The following is a 22,709-nucleotide window of genomic DNA, read 5'->3' on the forward strand; positions in this document are numbered from 1 at the left end:
TAGTCAGCGCGTTGAGCTGTGTTCATAGGAGATCCAACTCTCTCATTCTTAAGCTCTTCGAGCGGATTAAGTCTTTCCATCACCTCACAGTAATCTGGGTTCCTGGCCATAAGGGTATAGGGTTCAATGAAAGAGCGGATAAAGTTCCAAAAGAAGAAATATGAGCTACTTGGGGGATATTTCAGCAGAGGATGCGTGTAGGTTCATCGAGAATACTATTAAGGAAGAGCAAGTCGACAGCTGGCGGACTTCTTACACCGGCCGCAGATTAAGCTACTGTAATGTTCACTGTGAGTGGAGTAAGGGTTTAAACATCGATAGGAAAATGGAAGTTGTAATCAGTAAAATAAGATTGCAAATGTTGGACACGATTCAACTGTTGTACAAGTATCGTAGAGCGAATTCGCCATTTTGTGACTCATGTTATACGTTTGACAGTACAGAACATGCAGTTATTCATTGCACAAAGTACGATAGCGCCAGAAACATTATGCTCAAAAAGATGAATATCAGCAATATTGACCTCTTAGCTGCTCTTTTAAATCATTGTAATAAGAAACCTTCGAGATATTATTTTTTAGGCAAATTTGTCATCAAATACATCTTAAAGAATTCTTAAGCACTTTTAGTGTAAGGGTCTGGTTTTCGAACCTACGTTCCCCCTTGAATTGGAGGGAATGCGTCCTTGTGGGTTAACTTGTAAATAACTTTATTTTGAGCATAAGGCGCCAAAGGGAAGCCAAGCTTCAAGAAGAAGAAGAACAATAATTGCGGTTTTTCGCGGTAAGTTAGATTTCGTGTGAAATACGTAAACTTATTTATTTTTGTTTTGTTTTATGTCTTATTTTTATGAAAGGCTTGCCATAAGTAAGCTTTAATAAAAGCTAACGAGTTTAGTTTCCAAGATCGTACAGCAATGTAAGTTAAGATGCTTTGTCACTATTATTGGAAATAACAATACTGCAAAAATCAGCGTAATTGTCATAAATATGCAGGAGTAGTTTCGAAGATTTGAATGTTTAAATGGAATATATCTTCGTTGCACATCCCTTTGAAATTTCATTAGCGTAAGTACCGTGTTTTTTATGTATAATTTTATGGCTAAATATATCATTATTAACCATAAATTTATAGTCTATATAATAATAAAGTGGTTCTGTGTTCAAACCATAACTAGAAAACTAGTTCTATGTTAGAAATTTGTCCTATGTATGAAAATTATGCTGATTTTTGCTGCAATAGTATCTCCAATAATCATGTAAAAAGTATGAAAAGAACCTTGAGAAGCACTTCCGCAGAGAACCCGGTAAATGTAAACATCGCCAACTTTGGCGATAATAGTTCAAACCAGGTAACCCAGCCGATTTATCGTTTTCGCTTGTTCGAAGTTTGCAACCATTTCTCTTTCGTTCATTTTGTTGAAATATCACTGTTGTTCGCATTTGCAGATTTACATTATTCTTCTCTTATTTATTATTATTTTTTCTGAAATTTTAACAACGAATAGATAGAAATATTTTTGTAGATAGAGAACAGTTCTCGGTTCGGGATGAAAGGAAGAAAATACGGCGGGAGGGGTGAATGCTAATTTGTAACACGGCTGTTCACGTTGTGTGTTCTTAATTATTAACAGCTCTAAGAACTATGAGGTTTCCAACCTCTAAAATAATTTGTTTCCGTAGGCCGCAAAAATATGCATGTGCATTTTAAATAATTAAATAATGCTTTTATTTTTATTATTGGTTATTGTCATCTAAAATTATGAGAATAAATCAATTTTTATGGCGTAAAATTTTAACAAGATAATATATTGTTAATGCTTTTCTAACAATAACCTTTCAGAGGATGGTAGGTGTGACATAAATAGATGATTAAATTGAAATAAAAAAATATTATTGATTATCTAAGATGACAGAATAGTTTGATGCATCACCATGGTCATCAAAATTAGCAAACCACTGCTGATGTAAGGAATATATTGTTTTCTGTGTTAATTGGAATTTAAGACAAATTTTTTTCGTTTCTCACGTTTAACCGATTAATTTCAATACATTAATACTAATTTATAATTTTAAATGAATTTTTATTTCCGTTATAAATGCTTATATATTGTCTTATGCTTAATATATTCTTTTCTGTGCTAACTTGAATTTAATTCAAATTTATTTTCGTATATCACGTTTAACCGGTTAGTTTTACATCTACATGCTTATTATCTGTGAATTTTTACTACCATATGCTTGTTTTGTCTGCTAACTTGAATTTACATGCACTAAAAATCACGTTTACAAAATATCACATTTACGGCTCGGCTTATCGTCGATGAACCGCGAGCTTGGCAAGTAAAAATGCAACGGCGCCAACGGATTATTTCCCGAAGCGCCAACGGGTTCTCTGCGGATGAAAACCCGTATTTGTATATGCTACATGAATTATGCTTTTTATTGCTGAAGAAATAATTTTTAATCAACAGCAATTAAACTCTGGTATAAAATTTTGAGATTTAGGAATTTACTAAATTTATTGCAATATTGTTATTGTTTTTCTGTGATTTAAGAAAAGAATGTCAAATTTTTCATAGCCCACTTACAGAAAATACTTTTATGGTTAATTATAAGTTAAGAACAGTTATAACGAGTAGATGTTTCTCTTCATTGGATTGCCTTACAGAAAATTACTTACCCTGATTGAAATTTAAAAAATATGTAGTATGAACATTAATTTCATTGAAACCTTTAAATGTTTTTCGATAAAATGGTTGTTTTATGCAAAATATTTTATTGCTTCAGAGATAATAATCATGTGTAGTGGTGTTTACTATTTAAGAATGCCAGTTATGTCTTTTTTTCTTTTAGAATTTTTTCCTTAATTGTCTAGTTTTTGTCCAGCCTGAAAAAGTAGCAAAGTAATATTGAATATATATTAAACTATTTTGGTTCAGAACTATACAAAAAAAGTGCCCCAAATTAAGAATGCTAAAGGTACTTTCAGAAGGTATTTTCAGAATTAAAAAAACAGAAAAAGATATTTCAGAGCTTCCTCTGTCCATAAATGTATCTCTGTCCTTAAATGTATGTGACTTATCTCCCACTGAGTATTTAGAGAGAAGATGGGTAGGAAAAGAGGGTTTGTGATAATCAAGTATTCTTTTCCCAAGGCTCTGCTTTTCTCTTTTTGATCAAGCCCATGATTAATTCATAAGATTTACTGTTTTTCCAGACATGGAACAACTTTTGTAAAAACAGCTTTGCATAAATTTATATATTTTGTGCAAAGGTATATTTTAATTAAAATTTGTGATTTTTTTCATTTAAATGTCTGTTATGTTCATATAAATGTTTGTAAAAGGATTTTAATTTGTTTATATTGTTTGTTTCAAGTTTTATTAGTTTTATATAATTTGTATGTTTTGTTTTTAATTATTTATGCGATATATATAAGAAATATAAAAATTCGGCTAATCTTTGGAATATGGTAGCAGGTAGTTTGGCGACATTTTGGTAAGGCGATAAAGGTTACTAGCTAGGACTTTAGCAGTGTACATGGATAAAGTCAAGAGTGTGCGCAATGCCATTTTTGTGCAATTCTGGGATGTTTTTTTAAGTGAAAATAGGTTGACGTGTATATGGATACCGTGTATGTGCAATTCTTAAAAATGCGGCAAGCAGTGGGCGATTCTGCACTTTCTCCCAATTTCGCACCTAATCTTCATCATGATTAAGCACTTTTGTTCCATAAAAGTTATAGCATAAGCGTAATTCGACTAGCAGATTGTTGGAAAAAAATGTTCAGAAAAAAAAAAAAAAAAATGCCTTTACTTTGTGAAAAAAAAATGGCATCTAAAAGAAAAAAAAAACTAGCAGGTTGCTGTCGCAGGGTCGCCAAGTTACATAATCCGAAGATTAACCAAAAATTCTTCTATGTGATTATTTCAAAAGCTATATTTCTTACAATTCTAGTTTCTTATTTGTTACCATTATTTAATTTTTAAAAGTAATTTTGCAAATGATTAATAAATCAAACAGAAATATACTAAATTGAATTATGAAATTGGAGAAAATTTTAGTATTAGTAAATTATGTGGAATTAGTTTCATTGCCTTTCAGAGAAGAGAAATTGGTTGATCTTTGGATTATGGTAACTTGCCGATTTTTTGGCAAAAATTTGGCGACCAACTCTGCTACAGCAACCCTCTGTTTTTTTTTTTTTTTTTTCCACTACCATTTTGTCTTCACGAAGTAAAGACATGTTTCTTTTCTTTTTATTTACTCAACCCTTTTTCCAACAATCTACTAGCCGAATTACACTTATGCTAGAAATTTTGTGGAACAAAACTGCTTAATCATGGCAAATATTAACTGCAAAATTGGGAAAAAGTGTAGAATCGCAAACTCCTTGCCGCGTTTTTCAAAATCGCACATACACAGTAACCATGTACACGACGACTTATTTTTACTTAAAAAAAATCCCAGAATTGCACAAAAATGGCATTGCGCATACTCTTGACTTTATCCATCTAATCTGCTATTTTCTCATAAATTACAAAAATTTGCACGAAAATGCAGGCAAATTTTGTGAATCTTTAAACTCGGTAAAAAGCACATATATGAAATTACCTGATCACGAAAAACTATATACCCTATCCAAGGATGAACGTTTCCACGTATAATATAAATAAAATATCCCAAAACTTTTACCTCTAAATTATCTATTATAAATGTCACCAGCGAATTCATAACAAAACATTAAAAATGGTTATAAATACTTAGTGTCAAATATTTAAATTATTTCCATGCACGTTTACTTCCGCTGAAATGTATACCAAATTGCTACAAACATATAATTCACAAATAACTATCATTTAATTAAAATATAATTAAACCATGTACACGCCGACTTATTTTTACTTAAAAAAAATCCCAGAATTGCGCAAAAATGGCATTGCGCACACTCTTCACTATGTCCATGTACACTGCTTTTTTCTCATAAATTAGAAAAATTTCACGAAAATGCATGAAAATTTTGTGAATCTTTAAATTCGGTAAAAAGGACATATATGAAATTACCTGATCGCGAAAAAGTATATATCCTTTCCAAGGATGAACATTTGCACGTATAAAATAAATAAAATATCCAAAAACTTTTCCCTCTAAATTATTTATTATAAACCTCACCTACCAATTTCTAACGCAAACATTAAAAATGGTTCCAAATACTTAAATTCTTTCCATGCACATTTACTTCTACTCAAACGTATTCCAAAATACTACAAACATATAACTCTCAAAATCACGATCATTAATTTAAAATATAATTAAATTAAAAAACACTACTTAAAATATAAATAAGCACATACATTAAATTAATAAAAATTAGCTTACAATCCTAATTACTTTAACTTAAATCATTGCTAATAACAATTTTCCAATAATACCATATTAATTTATTTACTCCTTACATTTAGAACAATGCATAAAAATAATATCCTCAAGTAATTAAAAATACTAACTTACCTAATCTTCTACAGAATCTTGAGAGCATGGCGGATCACAAAATGTCCATTTTCACCAGATTTCTTGCACCGCCATTCAAACTTATCTGTAATATCCTTCCTTTCACACAATCTCATTTCATACCCACATGTTGGATATTCATACTTATCCGCAATTAAGCAATTCTTTTCAATTACACATAACAATTTCGGATTTACTTTATATAGGGCCATGGGATCCAAATATTAAACAACACTGTTTCACAGAACAAGAATGAAACTAATGCTGTACAGCAGATATTTTTATAAATTTACCCCCTTTTCCGATTAAAGAACAGTGATTCGTCCATTAATGTCACATGACATATCTCACGATCTCTCATTTCCCTCACACAAAATAATGCGTAATCGGAACTGAGTACTTCTCACATTATTCCAGAAGTCCTAGGTAGTAACCTTTATCGCCTCCAAAATGTCGCCAAACTACCTGTTACATAATTCCAAAGATCAGCCGAGAAATTTATGTCAAGTTCTCTTAAAATAAACAGAGCTTTTCTAAAAAATCAGAGCTGTGCTAATATTGCCATCAATTGGAATTGTGGGAAAAGATTTGGAAAGTGTGTGTCGGATTTTGGGTAAGAAGTAAGTTGTTATTTTGTGGTTTACATGGTAAATGGCTGAATGTGATAAGATTAATTTGAAGTTTCTGTATGATGTGGAATGAAAGGGAAAAAAAGCATTAATTGACTGGTGTGTAAATGAAACTTTACTTAGTAGCCATTATTAAGTTCCTGTTTCTAGGAAGGAAATTTGTGTGGTTAAAGGTCGAACGATATCGGCACTATGGAGGATATTTTTGTGAATTTATGTGGTGACCCCAGTATACAGATTCTTGTTCAGATAATTTTAGGAAGTTTTTGGATGCTGTTTAGGAATTCTATTTGACAGGAGGTGGATATTTCCTTTGTGTATTGCTAAAACGAATTTCCCTTTTTATGTTATTTTATTTTTTGATTTAAAATGTAGTTTATTGAGATTATATATTTTTTGTTGGCTGCTCCTTTGACTTTTTAAGTGAATATAGATCAATGTGTACATGGACAAAGTCAAGGGAGTATGCAATGCCTAGTTTGTGTAATTCTCTGATTTTTTTTAAGTGAAAATAGGTCAATGTGTACACAGATACCGAGTTTGTGCAATTCTTTGATTTATTATTTTGGATTTGTATAGCCAAAGCCGGCTACACAAAGCCAAAATAACAACTCAAAGAATTGCAAAAACCTCAGTGTCCATGTGCCGCCAATTATCGCCAAGGTGCACCCGTAAATATATTTTTACCAATACTCTTTGCAAAGCAACTACATCATTCCTTTTCCTGGCTTCTGCTCTGCCAACATCGTGCTGCTATTTTTTTCTGTCTAAGATGCCTACGTCGTACTTTTAAAATTAGTGTACATAAAAATTATTGTACTTAAGTATGATTGGATAAATTCCTTGCCTACAAAAGTGATCTGATGTGAATTATAAAGGAATAAAATGGATATTTTGAAACGGCCACGTCTGGAAGTTAGTGGTTTTTGCATCTATCTTTCTAACTGTGCATCTAAAATACTACATATATATTAAAAAAAAAAAATTTTTTTTTCTGCATAATGGATTTTTTTTTATTTATTTCAGAAATAACTGGGTGTACAAGTTTTAATGCTGAATTGTTTTGTGGCTTAATGGATGACTATTACCCATCTGAAATTGCTCGATTAGTTTTAGGTAAAAAATCATTTCTATTTATTTCTTAATTTATTGTTTTAAATATCAAGTATGTAAATTGAAACTTAAAGTTACGTCCAACACATAAAATATTCTTTTTATTTCTATATGCTTTAATATTTCTTCTTTCTTTATTTTTTTAATATTTAAATTTTTTTATGATTTAAGGACAATGGCTTTACAATAGTTGAACATAATGGTAATTTTTGTTTGATAGGTTACTTAAGAGAAGTAAGATGCCTGAATTCCTGGCAGATATTTTTAATAGAAAGCTCTGATTTACAAGAATATTACCGGTTATGCAAGGAAGGAAAACAATATCCTACAAATGTTGATGGAAAATCACTTTTGGAGATTCTTCGGGAATATTGTTTTTTGAGACGTAAGATTATATTATTAGACACCATTTATTAATGGCTTTTACAAGCTTTAATTTTCAGACTGAAAAAACTTGAATATTATTTTACTCTTCATATATACGAGAGCACATATCTTTGGGAAAAATTATCTATGTATATAAGATTTATGTAACTTTAATCTTCTTGTTTGCTGTTTTTAGAAATTAGGTACAGCGTTTTGTAGTGTAACTTTACCCCTAGCTTTTTAGCATAAGGTTAAAAAAATTTTAAAAGTATTCACATAATTTTCTCAAGACATTCAAAAAGCAAGCAGGCCTAAATTTTAAAATAGATTCTGCCACACTGTGACTGTTTTCATCTTACTAATTTATTTGCTCATGTGATTAGGATACATGGGCTCTTGACTCATAAAGTAATAGTAATGATGATGTCTTATAAAGTGTAGTATATGGCATAGACAGCACTTCCAGCAGCATTAAATGGTTTGAGGTCTAGAGATTAAAAGCTCATTTCCACTACTGCATATGCGTTTCTTCAATAAACGAGCGAATTCACTTTGAGTGACATCTGTAATCCGGTCGATGGGGGCTGACAAATAAAGTTCAACTGTGTTCAACTTCTATCCGTATGTCTGCAGATGCGTTGGGGTCACGTGGTAAAAAAGGACCAATCAGGTGTTGTCACCAAAAACTAATGGCGACAGAACTAGTGATGAATGTTGGCTCAGAGAAAGAATGTTTGCTAAAAAATATTTCTGAATTAACGTAACGAGAAATCTGGGTACTGAAAAAGACTGCAATCAGCTGAATTTAGTTAAAAAAAGATAAGAAAAATAAGATAACTGCAACTACAGTACTAGTTTGCAGAGAGCAGTGATTACTGTCAAGAAAATCAAGCACAAAAAATATAATTCCAAGTCCATAAAATAGCAAAATTTGTCCTGATAATTATTTCCTAATTCTGCACACATTTCTTTAATGAAAATGAACATCTGACTATATCAAACTGCTGTAGCAGTAGCAAATAAAATAAGATTTGCTACAGCAGTTTGATTAAAAGATTTGTTTTGTTTTTTCTTCTGAAACAGTAAAAACTAATAACATTAATTATAAATTAAATTTGATAGCCTTTTAAATATTCTGTTGCATTAAAAAGTATGTTAAATTTGTGTTTCTTTCTCTTTTTATAAATATACCTTTTTGGCTAGTAAGCACATCTTTCACTTGGAATAAATTTTTAGCAGTCCGTTTAACTTCAGTCACAATGCCACTTTAAAAAATTATGATTTTTGTATAAATGCCCTAGAAACTAAAGAAAAACTCTGGTGAATTTTGTAGACAATAGCACACTGGAATAGGACCAAAAATTTAGTTTTATGAATTCATTTACTTAATAATGTATATAAGCCAGAACTGCTAATCATATCAGTATGTTAATAGCGTAGTGGTAAAGTTGAGGGTATCGAAATTTGACTTTTCGGGTCATGAGTTCAAATCTCGTACTCTTTTTCCACCTTGTTTGCAACTTTCTTAGTTCAGTATTCCAATTTCATCTATATTTGTGTTTTATAATTTATTTCTGTTATTATGTGCATTAAATATAATGCTTTATTTATGCTCTTATTTATTTCAATTTCCCCTCAAGAATTCATTTCGAAAGTTATAATATAATAGGAATTTAAAGCATACTCATTTTCTTTTCATTTCACTTTTATGTGAACATATATACATGTGATGAGACTTTGGGATGTTTCCAGCTCTAAACTTTCAATACCAATTAACATGAGACAGTATTAATGCTCTGAATATTTTTAATAAAACATTATTTAAAAATCTTATAATACAGTGCAAAGTCCGAGATTCGGACTCGTGGGCACTTCCGCAATTCCGAATTAGGGATTTTTACGGATATTAAATCATCAGTATAAATCTAGTAAGATGTTAAGTAGAAATTAAAAATATAAAATCGGGATTTATGAAATACCAAAGCATTTATGATCTAAAGGGTATCAAAATTTACAAAAGCTTAATATTTATTTGTTTATTTTAAACATTTCTTTCAATACAAATTGTTTAAGTTGCTTCATTTTTTGAGCTAATACTTTCTTTTTAATTCTGCACACAGGCATAATTTCTTGTTCAGTTACATAGTTGAAGTCCTGTAATTTGTGTGTCGAGAATTCTGACTAATTTGTCAATCGAAATTTTTTCGTTTTCAGTATCCTGTCTGTCACTTTTTTCACTATCGATAGCGATATTTTCTTAGTTTAGAACTATATTACAGATTTCGCCATCCATTAATTGATTGATGATTGAGGGGCATTGTTATCACAATGAAAAATTTCTTTTATATCATTTTCATTTATTACCTCTTCTCCACATTTATTTCAAAATCCGTTAATTGCCAAATTTTAAACATGCTGTTTTTAAATTAAAACAACTAATACAATCAGTTACCAAAATTGGCAAACTTAATCTGCCAAATTTATTATGTGCAAGTAACTGAAGTTTTACAAGGCAAACCACCGAAGTTTACATACATACAGTTAGAAGTTACATAACCGAAGTTTTACAAAGTGAGTACTTTAATTAATATGAACCAGTTGTCATAAACATTTTATATCTGATGGGAAATACTGTTATTTTTATCGCAATAAAATGAAGCAATAGTTCAGTTACACTTAAAATTCTTTAAATTTAACCATAAGTTATTTTTTTTTTAAGGTGGATCTTCAAAGCAGTCTGGCATACAGTCTTACTCCAACAGTACATCAGATTCTTTCAGTTTAAAAAACTGTGGAACCGATAACAAAGTAAGAGCTTTTTTTAAAAAAAATATTAAAATTTAGATTTAAGGGGTATTCAATTCAAGGTAGTTTTTGAAGTGAAAATCAGGGTTTGGCGAGTAATTTGTATTTGTATGAGGATGTTTTAATTGCAGTAAGTAGTAAACAAAAGTAAACCCAGTAAGTAAGTAGTAGACAAAGTAAACCCAGTAAGTAAAAACCTTTCCCTCTAGATGTGTGTAATATTACATCTAAATTTTAGCTGAAAAATCAAAAACAAATATAACAATTATTTATTATGATGTATTACCATATAATTATTAATTTTTTTCAGTATATATTAATGACCATACATTTTAGCTCAAAGATAAAAAAGATGTGTAGCAATTATTAATTATAGTTTAATTATAATAATTATTTATCATGGTCAAATTATTGTAGTTTATCATTATTATTATACTGGAATTCATTGCAATGATAGTATAATAATTAAAAATATATGAAAACTATAACAATTAGATAATTATTGTAACAATTATATATATGTTAATAGTTATTTATAAATTTCATATCATAAAATTATGTATATCATAATTTTATGATATAAAATTATAATAAAATTATGTATATCATAATTTTATGATATGAAATTATGTATGCATTACATAATTAAGATTTCAAAACACTCATATTTCAAAGTAATAGCAACAGCAGCTTAGGGGACCCAGTTGCCAAATCCTGGGTGTGGAGAATCATCATCCACCACCCTTTTAGTTCAGGTGCCACTGTAGAGACATTCGGTTATTTTTGAAACAGGAAGAAGTTAAAAATGAGCAATGCCGTTGCCGGAAATCAAACCAGGGACATCTGGAATAATGCCCAGCATGCTGACCACTACACTACGAAGGCCTGCTAAGAAGGCGGGAGAAATACCTTATAAACTATAATGAAAATTTGGGATTTGCCCAGAACAGAGGAAGAATCTGTCAAATTCTTTCAAGTGAAAGGCGTTTTGCCTAAAATTGCTAATAATCATGAAACGAAGTTGTGCTTTGGAGATGAAATTCACTGGCACTGCCTTTCAGTTTGTCGCAGTAAAAGAAGAATCTGGAAAGACACATGGTTTGAATCATCGAAATTAAATTTCTTGAAGTGTGTGAGGCTTATTTATGGTTGAAGCGAAGAATTAACTTCAGTAAAATGGTGTGAAAATCTGTCACGGTACAATTGTGGACTGGAATAATTACATGCGCAAGGTTTGTGTGGATTCTTTGCTTAAATGTAAACATTGGAAAATAGGACGACCTGGTATGATTGCCGAAGTGGATGAAAGTATGTTCACGAAGCGTAAAAACAGTGCAGGACGGATTCTACCACAGCAGTGGATCTTTGGTGGAACTTGCTGTGAAACAAACAAATGTTTCCTTGGAAGCTGGCAAATCGTTCCATGAGCATTATATTAGAAACAATTAAGGAAAATATTAAAGAAGTAAGTGTAATATATTTGGATTCGTGGAAATCATACTGCACTGAAAAACCGGAAGAGGAAACTTTCGAACATTTCAGAGTAAACTACAAATACAATTTTGTCGAACCAAAAACTGGAATGCACACACAAAAAATAGAAAGACTATGAGGTAGCACCAAATGGTGAAATAAGAAACACAGAGGAATAGGTCATCATCTGAATCTCATAATTCTTTTCTGAGATTTCTATAAGTTATCTTATAGAATTTATTTGGAGAAGTAAAATGAGAGACCCATTCAAAAAATGTTTAAACGATATTAAAATGTTTATGCCTCTAGAGTAAAAAATTCTTAGAACTAACATTTGTTAAATTTTTTTTTATGTGTATACTGTGTGTAATCTGCAATGATGTCTGCTTGGTGAGATTTGCACCGGCAATATGGAAAAAGTACCCAAATTTCTAGACTTTCTCAGAAAAGAATTACTGGCTCGAGAAACAGCAAACACATTTAGTTCAGATGGTAGAATGGCTATACAAAGTCAAAAGTTGCAGTTTAACCCGAACAAGCCATTACGGATAGATGTAGATCGTCATCAACAGTGAGGTGAATATCAACAACTGACTAGCTAGAAGCATTACACTGTATCGTCCATATCTAAAAGCATGTTTATTTTTTGATTCACTAACCCATGATGCAGGCAAATTGTTCAGAAATTGACATGGGCTTGAAAAGAGAAAGCCGGTCTTATAGATGCTTTGACAAGAGGCATATGGCGAAAGATTGCAGAATAAAAATTAGTTGTGAGTTATGTAGTAAACCTCATCATACATCTTTATGTAATTCGGAAAAGCAAAATTTGGAAATCCATAAACAATGCAGTAAAACCAAAAATCATTTACTTACAGCAAATATATCAAATGATGCTTTAATGAGTTTGAAGGATAGATCTAACAAAATTAATAGTCATTTTGAGTCTTTAATTACGGTACAGGTTGAATGTGATAATAAAGTGTTAAATGCTGTCGTTGATACTGCCACTCAGATCAGTATTATAAAGAGTATTTGTTATACAAGAGTATTGCAAACGACCACGTGGAAGTGTAATATTAAAATCTGCATTTGGACAGAAGGTTAATGCACCTATAATAAACGTAAATTTAGTGATGAGTGCACAACTAAAAATTAATTTGGCGAAAATTAGAAAACGCTAAGGCAACCTTCAAAAAATAAAAAACTACAATGTATTGGGGATAACATTTAATTATCTTTGTAAAGCCTACAATTTGGCTATTGCTGTAAATATGATTAAATATTTTCTTTATTCTACTTATTGCCTTCACTGTCATGGCAGACTTTATATTTTCACAGCATTCATCAAGGACTTGAGTCTGACTTCCATACACATTAAAAAAATTCATCTTTATTTAAAACTTAAAATACATATGTCTTGGCAAGTGGAATTCTGTTGGTGTGCTCTTGAAACTTTTCTTTAGTGTTGCCATATTCATAAGCAACAACTTGGGAGGCATGATAAATTCTATCATTACCCTCATGACTAGTCACCACAGAGTTTCTCCCAAGTTTTTTTTATTTTTTAAATTTTTTTTTTATGGTAACTCAAAGGAACAATATCAGGCATAAAGAAGGCTGAAGTGAGGGGATAATGCAAGACATATATAAAAAGATCCCTAAAATGTATAGTAATCGTCCATATGGAACTTTTAACATACTGTGTATTCATTGCTCTTACCTTTTGTTTGGTGCAGATAAGCTTGTAAGATTTTGTGCCAGAAACTACAATCAAGCGACCAACCATTTGTTTGATACATAAGTAAACGTATATGCAGAATTTTAAGGTAGTGCTTATGTGATAGTTATTTTGACAGTGAGTAGATAACACTAATGGGTTTAGTAATTGATGATGGAGACTACTGATAAATTGAGTGTCATATGGGAAAATTCTATATGTTCAATATTTCTGTTAATAATTGCATTTTGTGGCAGAGACTACTGTTAAGTTGAGTATCATATGGGGAAATCCTTTATGTCCAATATTTTTATCCCAGTTTAATTATTTGGATGAGTCTCAAACATAAGAAAGAGATTTCTTTTTACTGATATGATCTTCTGACAGTTTTATTAAAGGAGAAAATCATCTGCAAAAGTTAAATGTGCCTAAAAATTGACAAATCTGAGTAAGTGTGGTTGGTTAAGGGAAATCTAAAATGCAAAAGAAGTTCTTTTCTGAATCAAAGATAGGTTCAGCTGTTTTTCAATAAACTGAAAACCCAAGAAATTAATAGATATTCAACCAAAGGTACACTTTGAAACATTTATGCAAAGTCTATATTCCTGAAGTTTTGAAAATAAGGCTGGGTCTGATGAAATGCCTGCCTTATCCCTCAGAATCTTCAGCAATGACGAGTAAGTCAACGGTGAAAGCATAAACACTCCCTAAAGGTTGCATGACTTCATCTATAAAGTATTAAAAAATTGCAGAATGGATATTTATTTTATGGTTTGGGTATTCAGCACGTAATAATCATGTAAAGGTCTCCATTCCGAAGCTCCCATTTTTGGAACCATATTAAGGGGGCTACTTAATTGCTTCTTGAAGATCTCAAGTGCTCCATTTGCATTATAGTTTTGAAATCTTCTTAAATGTTTGAAGTTATTTATCTGGAGCTAACGCATGAGATTTCGCTACCATAGGATGACCTTCAGTTATAATGTAATGAACTGTATTTTTAATAATTTGGTTACGATCTGGAAATTTAGTAATTGAAGGAAATTCTGTTAAAATTTTGTGATCTGCAGTTTTCATACAGCTTACAGTTTTAAATTATGTTTTTAAATTTTTGAATCATTTGTTGTAAAGATTAGGTACAATGTGGGGGGGGAAAAGCAGATCTATATTTCCCATTCTATTGGGCCGATTGACGAAATTCAACTTGTGTTTTTCATATCTTGAAAGCCCAACTTAGGATATATACTAGATTTATATATAGTATTGTTCTAACATAGGTATTCTGACACAAAATCGGAATTTTTCTGAAATAACATACCAATTGTTTTCCATATTTCATTTCTACAGCTCAAATTATGCCAAAGTGTCAAATTTTGTAAAAAATCACACGAGTAGTTTTTAAAAAATTGGCTCTAAAAATTTTAGCTCCTCCATATTAATTGAATTTGGTATATTTTGGATTAATATTTCTTTTTTTTTTAATTAAACTTATTTGATTCTTCCTTTCACATTTCAAAATTTAGGTTCATTCCAAATAAAATTCACCCATTTTTTTATGATTTATTTTTTAAATTTGTATTTTTAAATATTTTTTATAAATATTTCAAAAAATTTTTTAATTATAACCTATAAAATTTTTAACATCACCTTAACTCTCCGAAGGTTTTGAAAGAGATAAGGTTTTATTTTGTAAAGCATCAGCACCTTTAACAGTAAGCTTTTTTATCAGCAGTAAACGAAGTGCTTCAAAAGCGTTGAAGGTTTCTGCCACTGTATCCACCGAAAGCGTTAAGCGCTTTTTCTTTACCCCGTACACCTGTGGAGAATCATCCAGATGGACTGATTAATATCGGCTCTAAAAGTATCAATCACTGTCAGAACTTTGCCCTTCGGGAGTTTTCAAGAAGTAGAATGCTTCAAAAGCGATCTGACCTTGTAACAGTAACTGTTCGCTTTATGCTATAGATTTTGTTATCAAATGAAAATTTTGAGGGAAATTGAAAATCAAGACTTTAAAAGAAAAAAATGTAAATGTTTAAATGTAATGTTAATGTTAAATTTTTCCCTCATTTATAAACCTCCATTTTTACTTCCTTGAACGAAGAAAAAAGAAAGTATCAATCGCAAAAAGTTTCATTCAGCATATTTCAACAAAAATATCCATTTTGACCGCTTTCGAGTGCAATTTAATGATGTTTTTGCGTGATATCTGTACATAAGGACATAATAAAAGACTCTTTTTCTCAAAAAAAAAAAAAAAATATGAAACTGCTTTAAAATAAATTCTGAAGAGAATTTTTCCTGGCGTCTGTACGAACGTATGTACATACGTATTTCGCATAACTAAAAAACGAGTAGCCTCAGAACAATGAAATTTTATATGTAGGAATGCTATAACATGTAGATGTGCACCTCGTATTTTGGTTTCAATTGGCCACGCCAAACATATATAAATATATATATATCCACTTTGTCACCAGGCTCAGTGATCTCAGTTTCTTTACTCTTATATTTTTGTAAATTGTACATTTTTTGCTTTAAAAATGATTGAATTATGGAGTTTTTATCTTCCGGTTAAGGTTTTTATGCCTTTAGTAAATCTGCATGCTATATTTTTAGAATTATCAACAATTTAAAAGCTGTGTAAGTGCTGTTAAGCCTAATTTTTAAATAACATGGCGGATATGTTTGCTTACATTTGAAACAGCAAAATAGTAGATATGTTGCCAATCTAGAATGACTAAGCTTCGCAACAACAAAGATAACGCCTTCATTTATTATTGCGAATTAAATCATGCTTAATCCTTTTTGGAATTTTTTTGAGGAAATAAGTGTTTAAGATTTACTTTGTAATTTTGAATACAGATATTTTGAGTTTTTATGTATTTTTGCCTTGTCGCAAAGTATTATTAATTGAATGAGAAATTAATTAATTAATCGAATGAGAATACTCAATCGTCTGAATTAATTGAATGAGAAATTAATTAATTAATCGAATGAGAATACTCAATTGTCTGAATTAATTGAATGAGAAATACTCAATCGTCCGTGAAAAACTGTTTATTTTTGTTTTGTTTGCTTAATTTCTTTTATACATCGTTCTAGCTTTATTATAGTATTTGAGTAGAACATGTGGCAACGATTAGATAATTCTTTAAATGATATAAATTTTGTGCAATCTGAGCTATAATATGAACAGAATATAATACTGTTAAGTGAACCTAGCACCAGAGTGTCGCTATGGTAAACAGAGTGAACTTTAAAGAATGCATTTATTCTATTGTGGTTTATGCGTTGTCGGCGAAGTAGATTTACTTCAATCCAATAAGTTTAAACAAAATGCAAGAAAAAAATGCGTATAATTTAATATTCTGTACAAGGAAGTCATGTGGTGTACACATAAGATTTTTATGTATGTATACATGTGTGTGTGCATTTGTATATATATAGGTATATTTAAATTTTATGGAAATCAATGTTCATACGGCAGTAATATGAAAAAATATTTTTGTGTTTCTAACACCCTTCACTTTAGTTATTGAATTTTCCTCTTATATACGATTGCTTGCTAGGATAAAAGGAATATTTTCTCACTAAAACAATATGATTTGCAATAGTTCCCAAGATAGTTTACTTTTTTTAATGAAGTAAAATATCTTTTTAACTTAGAAAATTTCTTATTTTATTTGCAACTTTGGGTAATTTTGATCCAGAGTTTATTTTACGCTACGGATATAAATAATATTTCAAAATTTACTTGATATAATGACAGAACTAATTAACTAAACATGAAGTAAAAAACTTGTTTATTTGCTAATCATAATGACAGACGTCTAAGTTTTTGTCATTCAATTTTCCACTTTTGTGTATAGCCATGAGTAAGGAAAGCCACGAGTTTATTAATTGTGCCATAATGATATTGTTTTCTTTAAAATCTAAGAAAATATCAGTATATTTTACTATTCCACTACTTATATTACTACTTAATATTATCGCCCTGTATTTAAAGAAGCTAAATAATGAGAATCTACATGAATGTATGTATGTTTTTCGTGTTGTGGAAAAACGTTACCTAGAGTCATCACATTTTGGATCACATAGTCCTCCACCTGAACAAGGACACTTAGCAGGCCGAATTTAGAATCTGGAATATGTTTTTATTGTCTATTTCATATTCTGTGAAACTTTACTGGATTTTTGAATAAAAATCTTAACAGTTTCAAAGCGAGCAATGGCAACACTGTAAGGAATAAAACATTTTTGTCTACAGCCTGCGAGCCTGTGTATCGGAAATTCTAATCATATGCTGCTTCTAAATATTTTTAGCCTAAAGTGACGTTAACCCAAATGCTCTCGAACATGTATGTGTCTGTAAATGAAAAAAAAATTGCCCGTTTGGACCTAATATAAAATCTGTTTTTATTTTTTATTTATTTTTTCGGATACTGAATCCAGTTTTACATAACTTTTCAACCAATTATTTTGCGCTAGCGTTATTTTCTTATTTTTTATAAAACGTTTTAGAAAAGTATTTAAAATAAATGGATCTTATATCAACAAGTTAAAGAAAGTGTGTAACTGTCGTGAGAAAAACTGAAGCAAGGAGGATAAAAAGTTTCGCAGGTTGTATTTTTAAACTATTCTAATTAGCTTATTATAAGAAAAAGACTGTTATTATTTTTTTCGGTGATAATAATAGAAAAATAATGGGAATAAAGATGTCCGCAGATTTCTTTATGTAGAGTAATATATTAAAATTATAGTAATATATTTATATTTCATAATTGTTAATTTTAATAAAACAGAATTCTATTTGCATGAGGTTTGCATATTTCATAAAAAACATGTGCATATTTGTATCCTATAAAATAATTTGTTAAAATTCTACAGGGTATTTGAATGGGCTCCAGACTTGCTTGTTTGAGGGCTTGCTTGTTATTTCATAAAATAACAAGGAAATATTTATATCACATACAACAATGCCTTTAATACGTCAATTCAGCAAATGCACATAATATATATATATATATATATATATACAGTCAAAAGTCATTAATTCGGACTTCAAAGCTAAAAACTTTCTGCGCATGCGCCGCGTTGGCACATGCGCACAGGCGTTTTACATGTGCGCGTAAGACCTTGACTACTGCGCATATGCGTGTGCGCAAGTGCAGAATACGTTTTCGCCTGCGCGTTTAATGTATAACGGACAGTGTAAGCTAAAATTATCTAATTATCTATTTCAGTTAATGTTAATGATTGCGTTGTTCCTTAATCTTCGAATTGGATCCCGCTTATTATTTTTTGCAGACTATAAGAGCAGTTTTATAAAAGTAAACTTGAACTTTCGATTATGTCAAATAGAATTTCTGATGCTGGAACTTCCAAAGGATCTACAAAACGAAAGTATGTTTCGATGTCCAACAAACAAAAAGTGGAATTGCTGCAAAAAATGGATAAAGACATGAAGAATGTGACAGAGAGGTTAGTGAAAACGAAAAAATTTCGATTAACAAGTTAGTCGGTATTCTCGGCACAGCAATTAACGGGACTTGAACAGCGGAACTTTGTAACTGAACAAGAAATTATGTCTGTTTATAGAATTAAAGAGAAAGTATTATCACATAAAATGAAGCAACTTAAACAACTTACATTAAAAGAAATTTTTAATAAAGTAAACAAATAAATATTAAGCTTTTTTTTTTTTTTTTTGTAAATTTTGATACCCTTTAGATCATAATTGTTCTTTATTTCATAAATTACGGTTTCATATTTTTAATTTTAGAATTTCTGCATGCCATCTTACGAGATTTAAACTGATGATCTATAATCCGGAATCGCCGAAGTCTCGACGAGTCTGGATTAACGACTTTTGACTGTATTGTCTTTTTCGAGCTTTTATAAAAGGAGAGTTATATAAACCATTTAGTAGGAACAAAACTTTTTTACAGCTCTCAGCTGATATTATGATGATGCATTATAATGTTGTGCTGCCGTTATTTACTTTCTTATACAACTGAATGAATTAAAAAATATTTATTCATCTTCTTGAATTTATTTCATAGCTCTAAAATTATTTTTGATTATATTTTGGCGAAATAAATAGTTTGTTTTGAGAAGGAAAAATTATATCTCAAATGATTTTATCATTTCTATTTTAGAATAATGCCTGTTTATCTGGGAACATCTTAAAAAGTGTACAAGCGGTTATGGTTTTAATGTAAGAAATTAACTGAATAAAATTAGGCTTTCAGTTATGGACTATTTCGTCTACAAATGCATGAGAGACTTGTGAAATTTATGTGTATGCAAAGCGATTGTGTGAAAAAAGTGCCATTGAATGTGTTGTTCCTTACCTTGCTAAAGAAAATTTAGAGAAATAAGACGGTTCCTAGCACTTATAAAAGATAATGAAACGATCGAAAACTGCGTTTAAAAACTTAAAAATGCAACTTCTGTGTAGTTAGTGCTTGAAAGTAATATTTGAAATCTCTCCTGCAAAATTTTGATTAAAAATATATATCAGTTAATTTGCATCAGACGCGTATGGATTTCTTATTCTAATAGCACACTGAAAAACATATTCATTGACACATTTATTTCTTTTCCAGAACAAAAAGAAATTTGCTTCATTTCATTCATTTAAAATGAGTCAAAAACTGTTGTTGTGTGAAAGCCTATTTTATTTTTATTTATTTATATAGTTATTATAAATTGGAACCATGGTTTTGCCCAGAACAGTGAAAAAATTATTTAGTCGTGCAATCTTTTTGAAGCATGTGTACATTACAATTATCATGAATCTACTACCAAAATGCACTTTAATTAATGATAATTGCATATTAATTTAGTGAATGCTATGTCTTTTTGTTACTCTATAATACCAAAAATACAGTTTTAGAACTAGGAAAGAATATTATATTTAGAATTGATAGAAAATATGAATTTCACAAATTTTTCGCATTTTACAAAATATTTAAGAATTTATAAAGCAATACTGAAATAAAATATGAAAATATATTAAAACACAAAGTAAATGGTAACAAATGACCCAGATATAAAAGAATTGTTCTTTTTTATAATGCTTATTTCATCAATTTTTTTTTATTTGTTTCCAAATTGATTTCTTTGTCAATGTACTTTTGCTCCGAAAGTAAGTACCAAATCGTACGATTGGTATCATTGACAGCGACAAGAATAATGTTACCACATTTGTATTAATTATAGAAATATGATCCAGTTCCGCTTAAAAAGTCCTCAGTTGAAGCTTTACTGCTCTTAGGCACAGAGCCAAGAGTATTAATTATGAGGTTAACATCACTGGAAATGTAAATCACAATAGTAAGCATTGATTATTATTGATGCCTGCTAAAACATATAATATTATGATAATTATCTCTAAAGGTGATACACCTACCAATGGCCAAGCAGTAAAATTGCTGAACATGGGTAGTTTGGTTCGAATCCCAGCAAACGGGCTGGCTGTATGAACGTTTTCGTGATTTTTCCATTGCGTAACATGTATAGAAGCCATTTTCTCTTAGACAGTTCTCCATGAAGGCATCCCTCCTTTGGCAGATAGCCTTCGAGCGCTTTTTCAAGTAAACCAAACCAAAGAGAAATATTTCAAATGAAGCACAGATATTAAATTTTAAATAGTTCTATTTTGTTCTTAGGCTGTGAAATTATTTGAGTGGACGTGAAGGAAGGACGCCATAAAAACTGCACAATGTGAAAGATAAGATGTGAATATTGGTTTCAAGAAATGCATGCATATATTGGCCTTTTTAGTAAAATCACAATCATAAGTATTAACTAATACCGCAACCCATCCAAAGTCCTCCATGAAATTGTATGTATTAACCCATCCAAAGTCCTCCATGAAAGTTAAAGTTATCTATCTTTATCTGAGTATCTTATTGTGTCATTTCAAATCTTGATATAGACAAATAATCAGAAATTCTTATTTCCTTTTTCGAAATTTTTTGCATCACCCAGATCACCATCATGTTTTTTTCACCTTCATATAATGCTTGTGATGATTTTATAAAAAGCTATTTACATTTCTTTTTCTACTGACTATTTTTCATAAATATTTACTCATTCATTTTCATAAAATACTCATAATCAAATATCATTTGGACCTTTCTATTCGATAACACTTTCAGTAAAATGGAAGTATTTTGCTTAGGGAAAAAATGCATCATATGTTTTCATGTACTTTCAATACTTTATTTTATCTACGCCAAAAGGTGATTTAATGAAATACGATATTATTTGCGAATGATTTTCATATCATGCCGAGGAAGTTTCTCAGTAGTTCATTTTAGACGAGAAATCAGAAGAGTAAAACAAATTTTTCTTTAAGGAAACACATCTTGTCCTCATATTTCAATAATAAAATGTCCATACTTCACATTCACACAACTAAGTGAATTTTGATACTAACATATAAATGACACATTAGTTTGAAATGGAATTACAAGATTTGAACTCTTTCAAAAATCTCATTTTTATTTCAGAACAATTATTCAAATATATATTGAAGTAACTCTTTTTGTGAACTGTTATAATAATTCAAAAAAAATACAGTACTTTTAATCAATGCGCACAGCTAAAACAAAAGTTATATCAAATTTCTCTGTGTCTACAGTCATTGTTTAAGTATTTATACTATGCTAAAAGAAATTATTTGTAAATTAGGTGATGCTCAATTCTTTAACCACTTATGCTACAACTAAGCTTCACGGTTGCGGTGCCGTGCTCTACAATATAACAAGCGGTAAAGTGTCTCATTTACGTCGCTCCGCGTCTTCGAGTGCATCTGTGTGTGTGTGTGATTATGGCAAAGCCTCGAAGGCCATCTGCCTAAGGGGTGGGATGCCTTCGTGGATGACTTTCTAAGGGAAACTGGCTCATATACACGTTACACATGGGGAAAACCAAGAAAACGCCCATGCAGCCAGCCCGTTCGCAGGATTCGAACCTCGGACCGAACTACCAGTGTTCAGCGACTTACCGCTCGGCCGCTGGTGGGTCCGCGTCTACGAGTGCAATCCAGAGCTGTAACTCAAGAAATAAACAATCTCG

At 30.6% G+C, this 22,709-nt stretch overlaps 1 protein-coding gene across 11 annotated transcripts in view; it reads left to right on the plus strand.

The window, feature by feature from the left end:
* Positions 1–412: 412 nt before the first annotated feature.
* Positions 413–22,709, plus strand: part of LOC118184533 (uncharacterized) — a 130,913-nt gene continuing 108,616 nt past the window's right edge. For 4 of the 11 annotated variants that reach the window (XR_015043535.1, XM_085825496.1, XM_085825501.1 and 1 more), the window contains exons 1-4: positions 794–1,067; positions 7,169–7,258; positions 7,476–7,640; positions 10,341–10,429. Coding sequence is in view for 10 of the 11 variants with exons in the window: in XM_085825496.1 (XP_085681622.1) it covers positions 7,216–7,258; positions 7,476–7,640; positions 10,341–10,429 (297 nt within the window). In the remaining variant the exon portion in view is untranslated. Of the gene's footprint in view, positions 1,068–1,424; positions 1,967–5,482; positions 7,058–7,168; positions 7,259–7,475; positions 7,641–10,340; positions 10,430–22,709 lie in introns of those variants that run through there. The other 7 variants (XM_085825497.1, XM_085825498.1, XM_085825499.1 and 4 more) reach the window with 7 other exon arrangements.

Source organism: Stegodyphus dumicola, chromosome 10, assembly GCF_044657685.1.
Source record: "Stegodyphus dumicola isolate Sdum_Otavi_A_Nest chromosome 10, ASM4465768v1".
Classification (NCBI taxonomy): Eukaryota; Metazoa; Arthropoda; class Arachnida; order Araneae; family Eresidae; genus Stegodyphus; species Stegodyphus dumicola.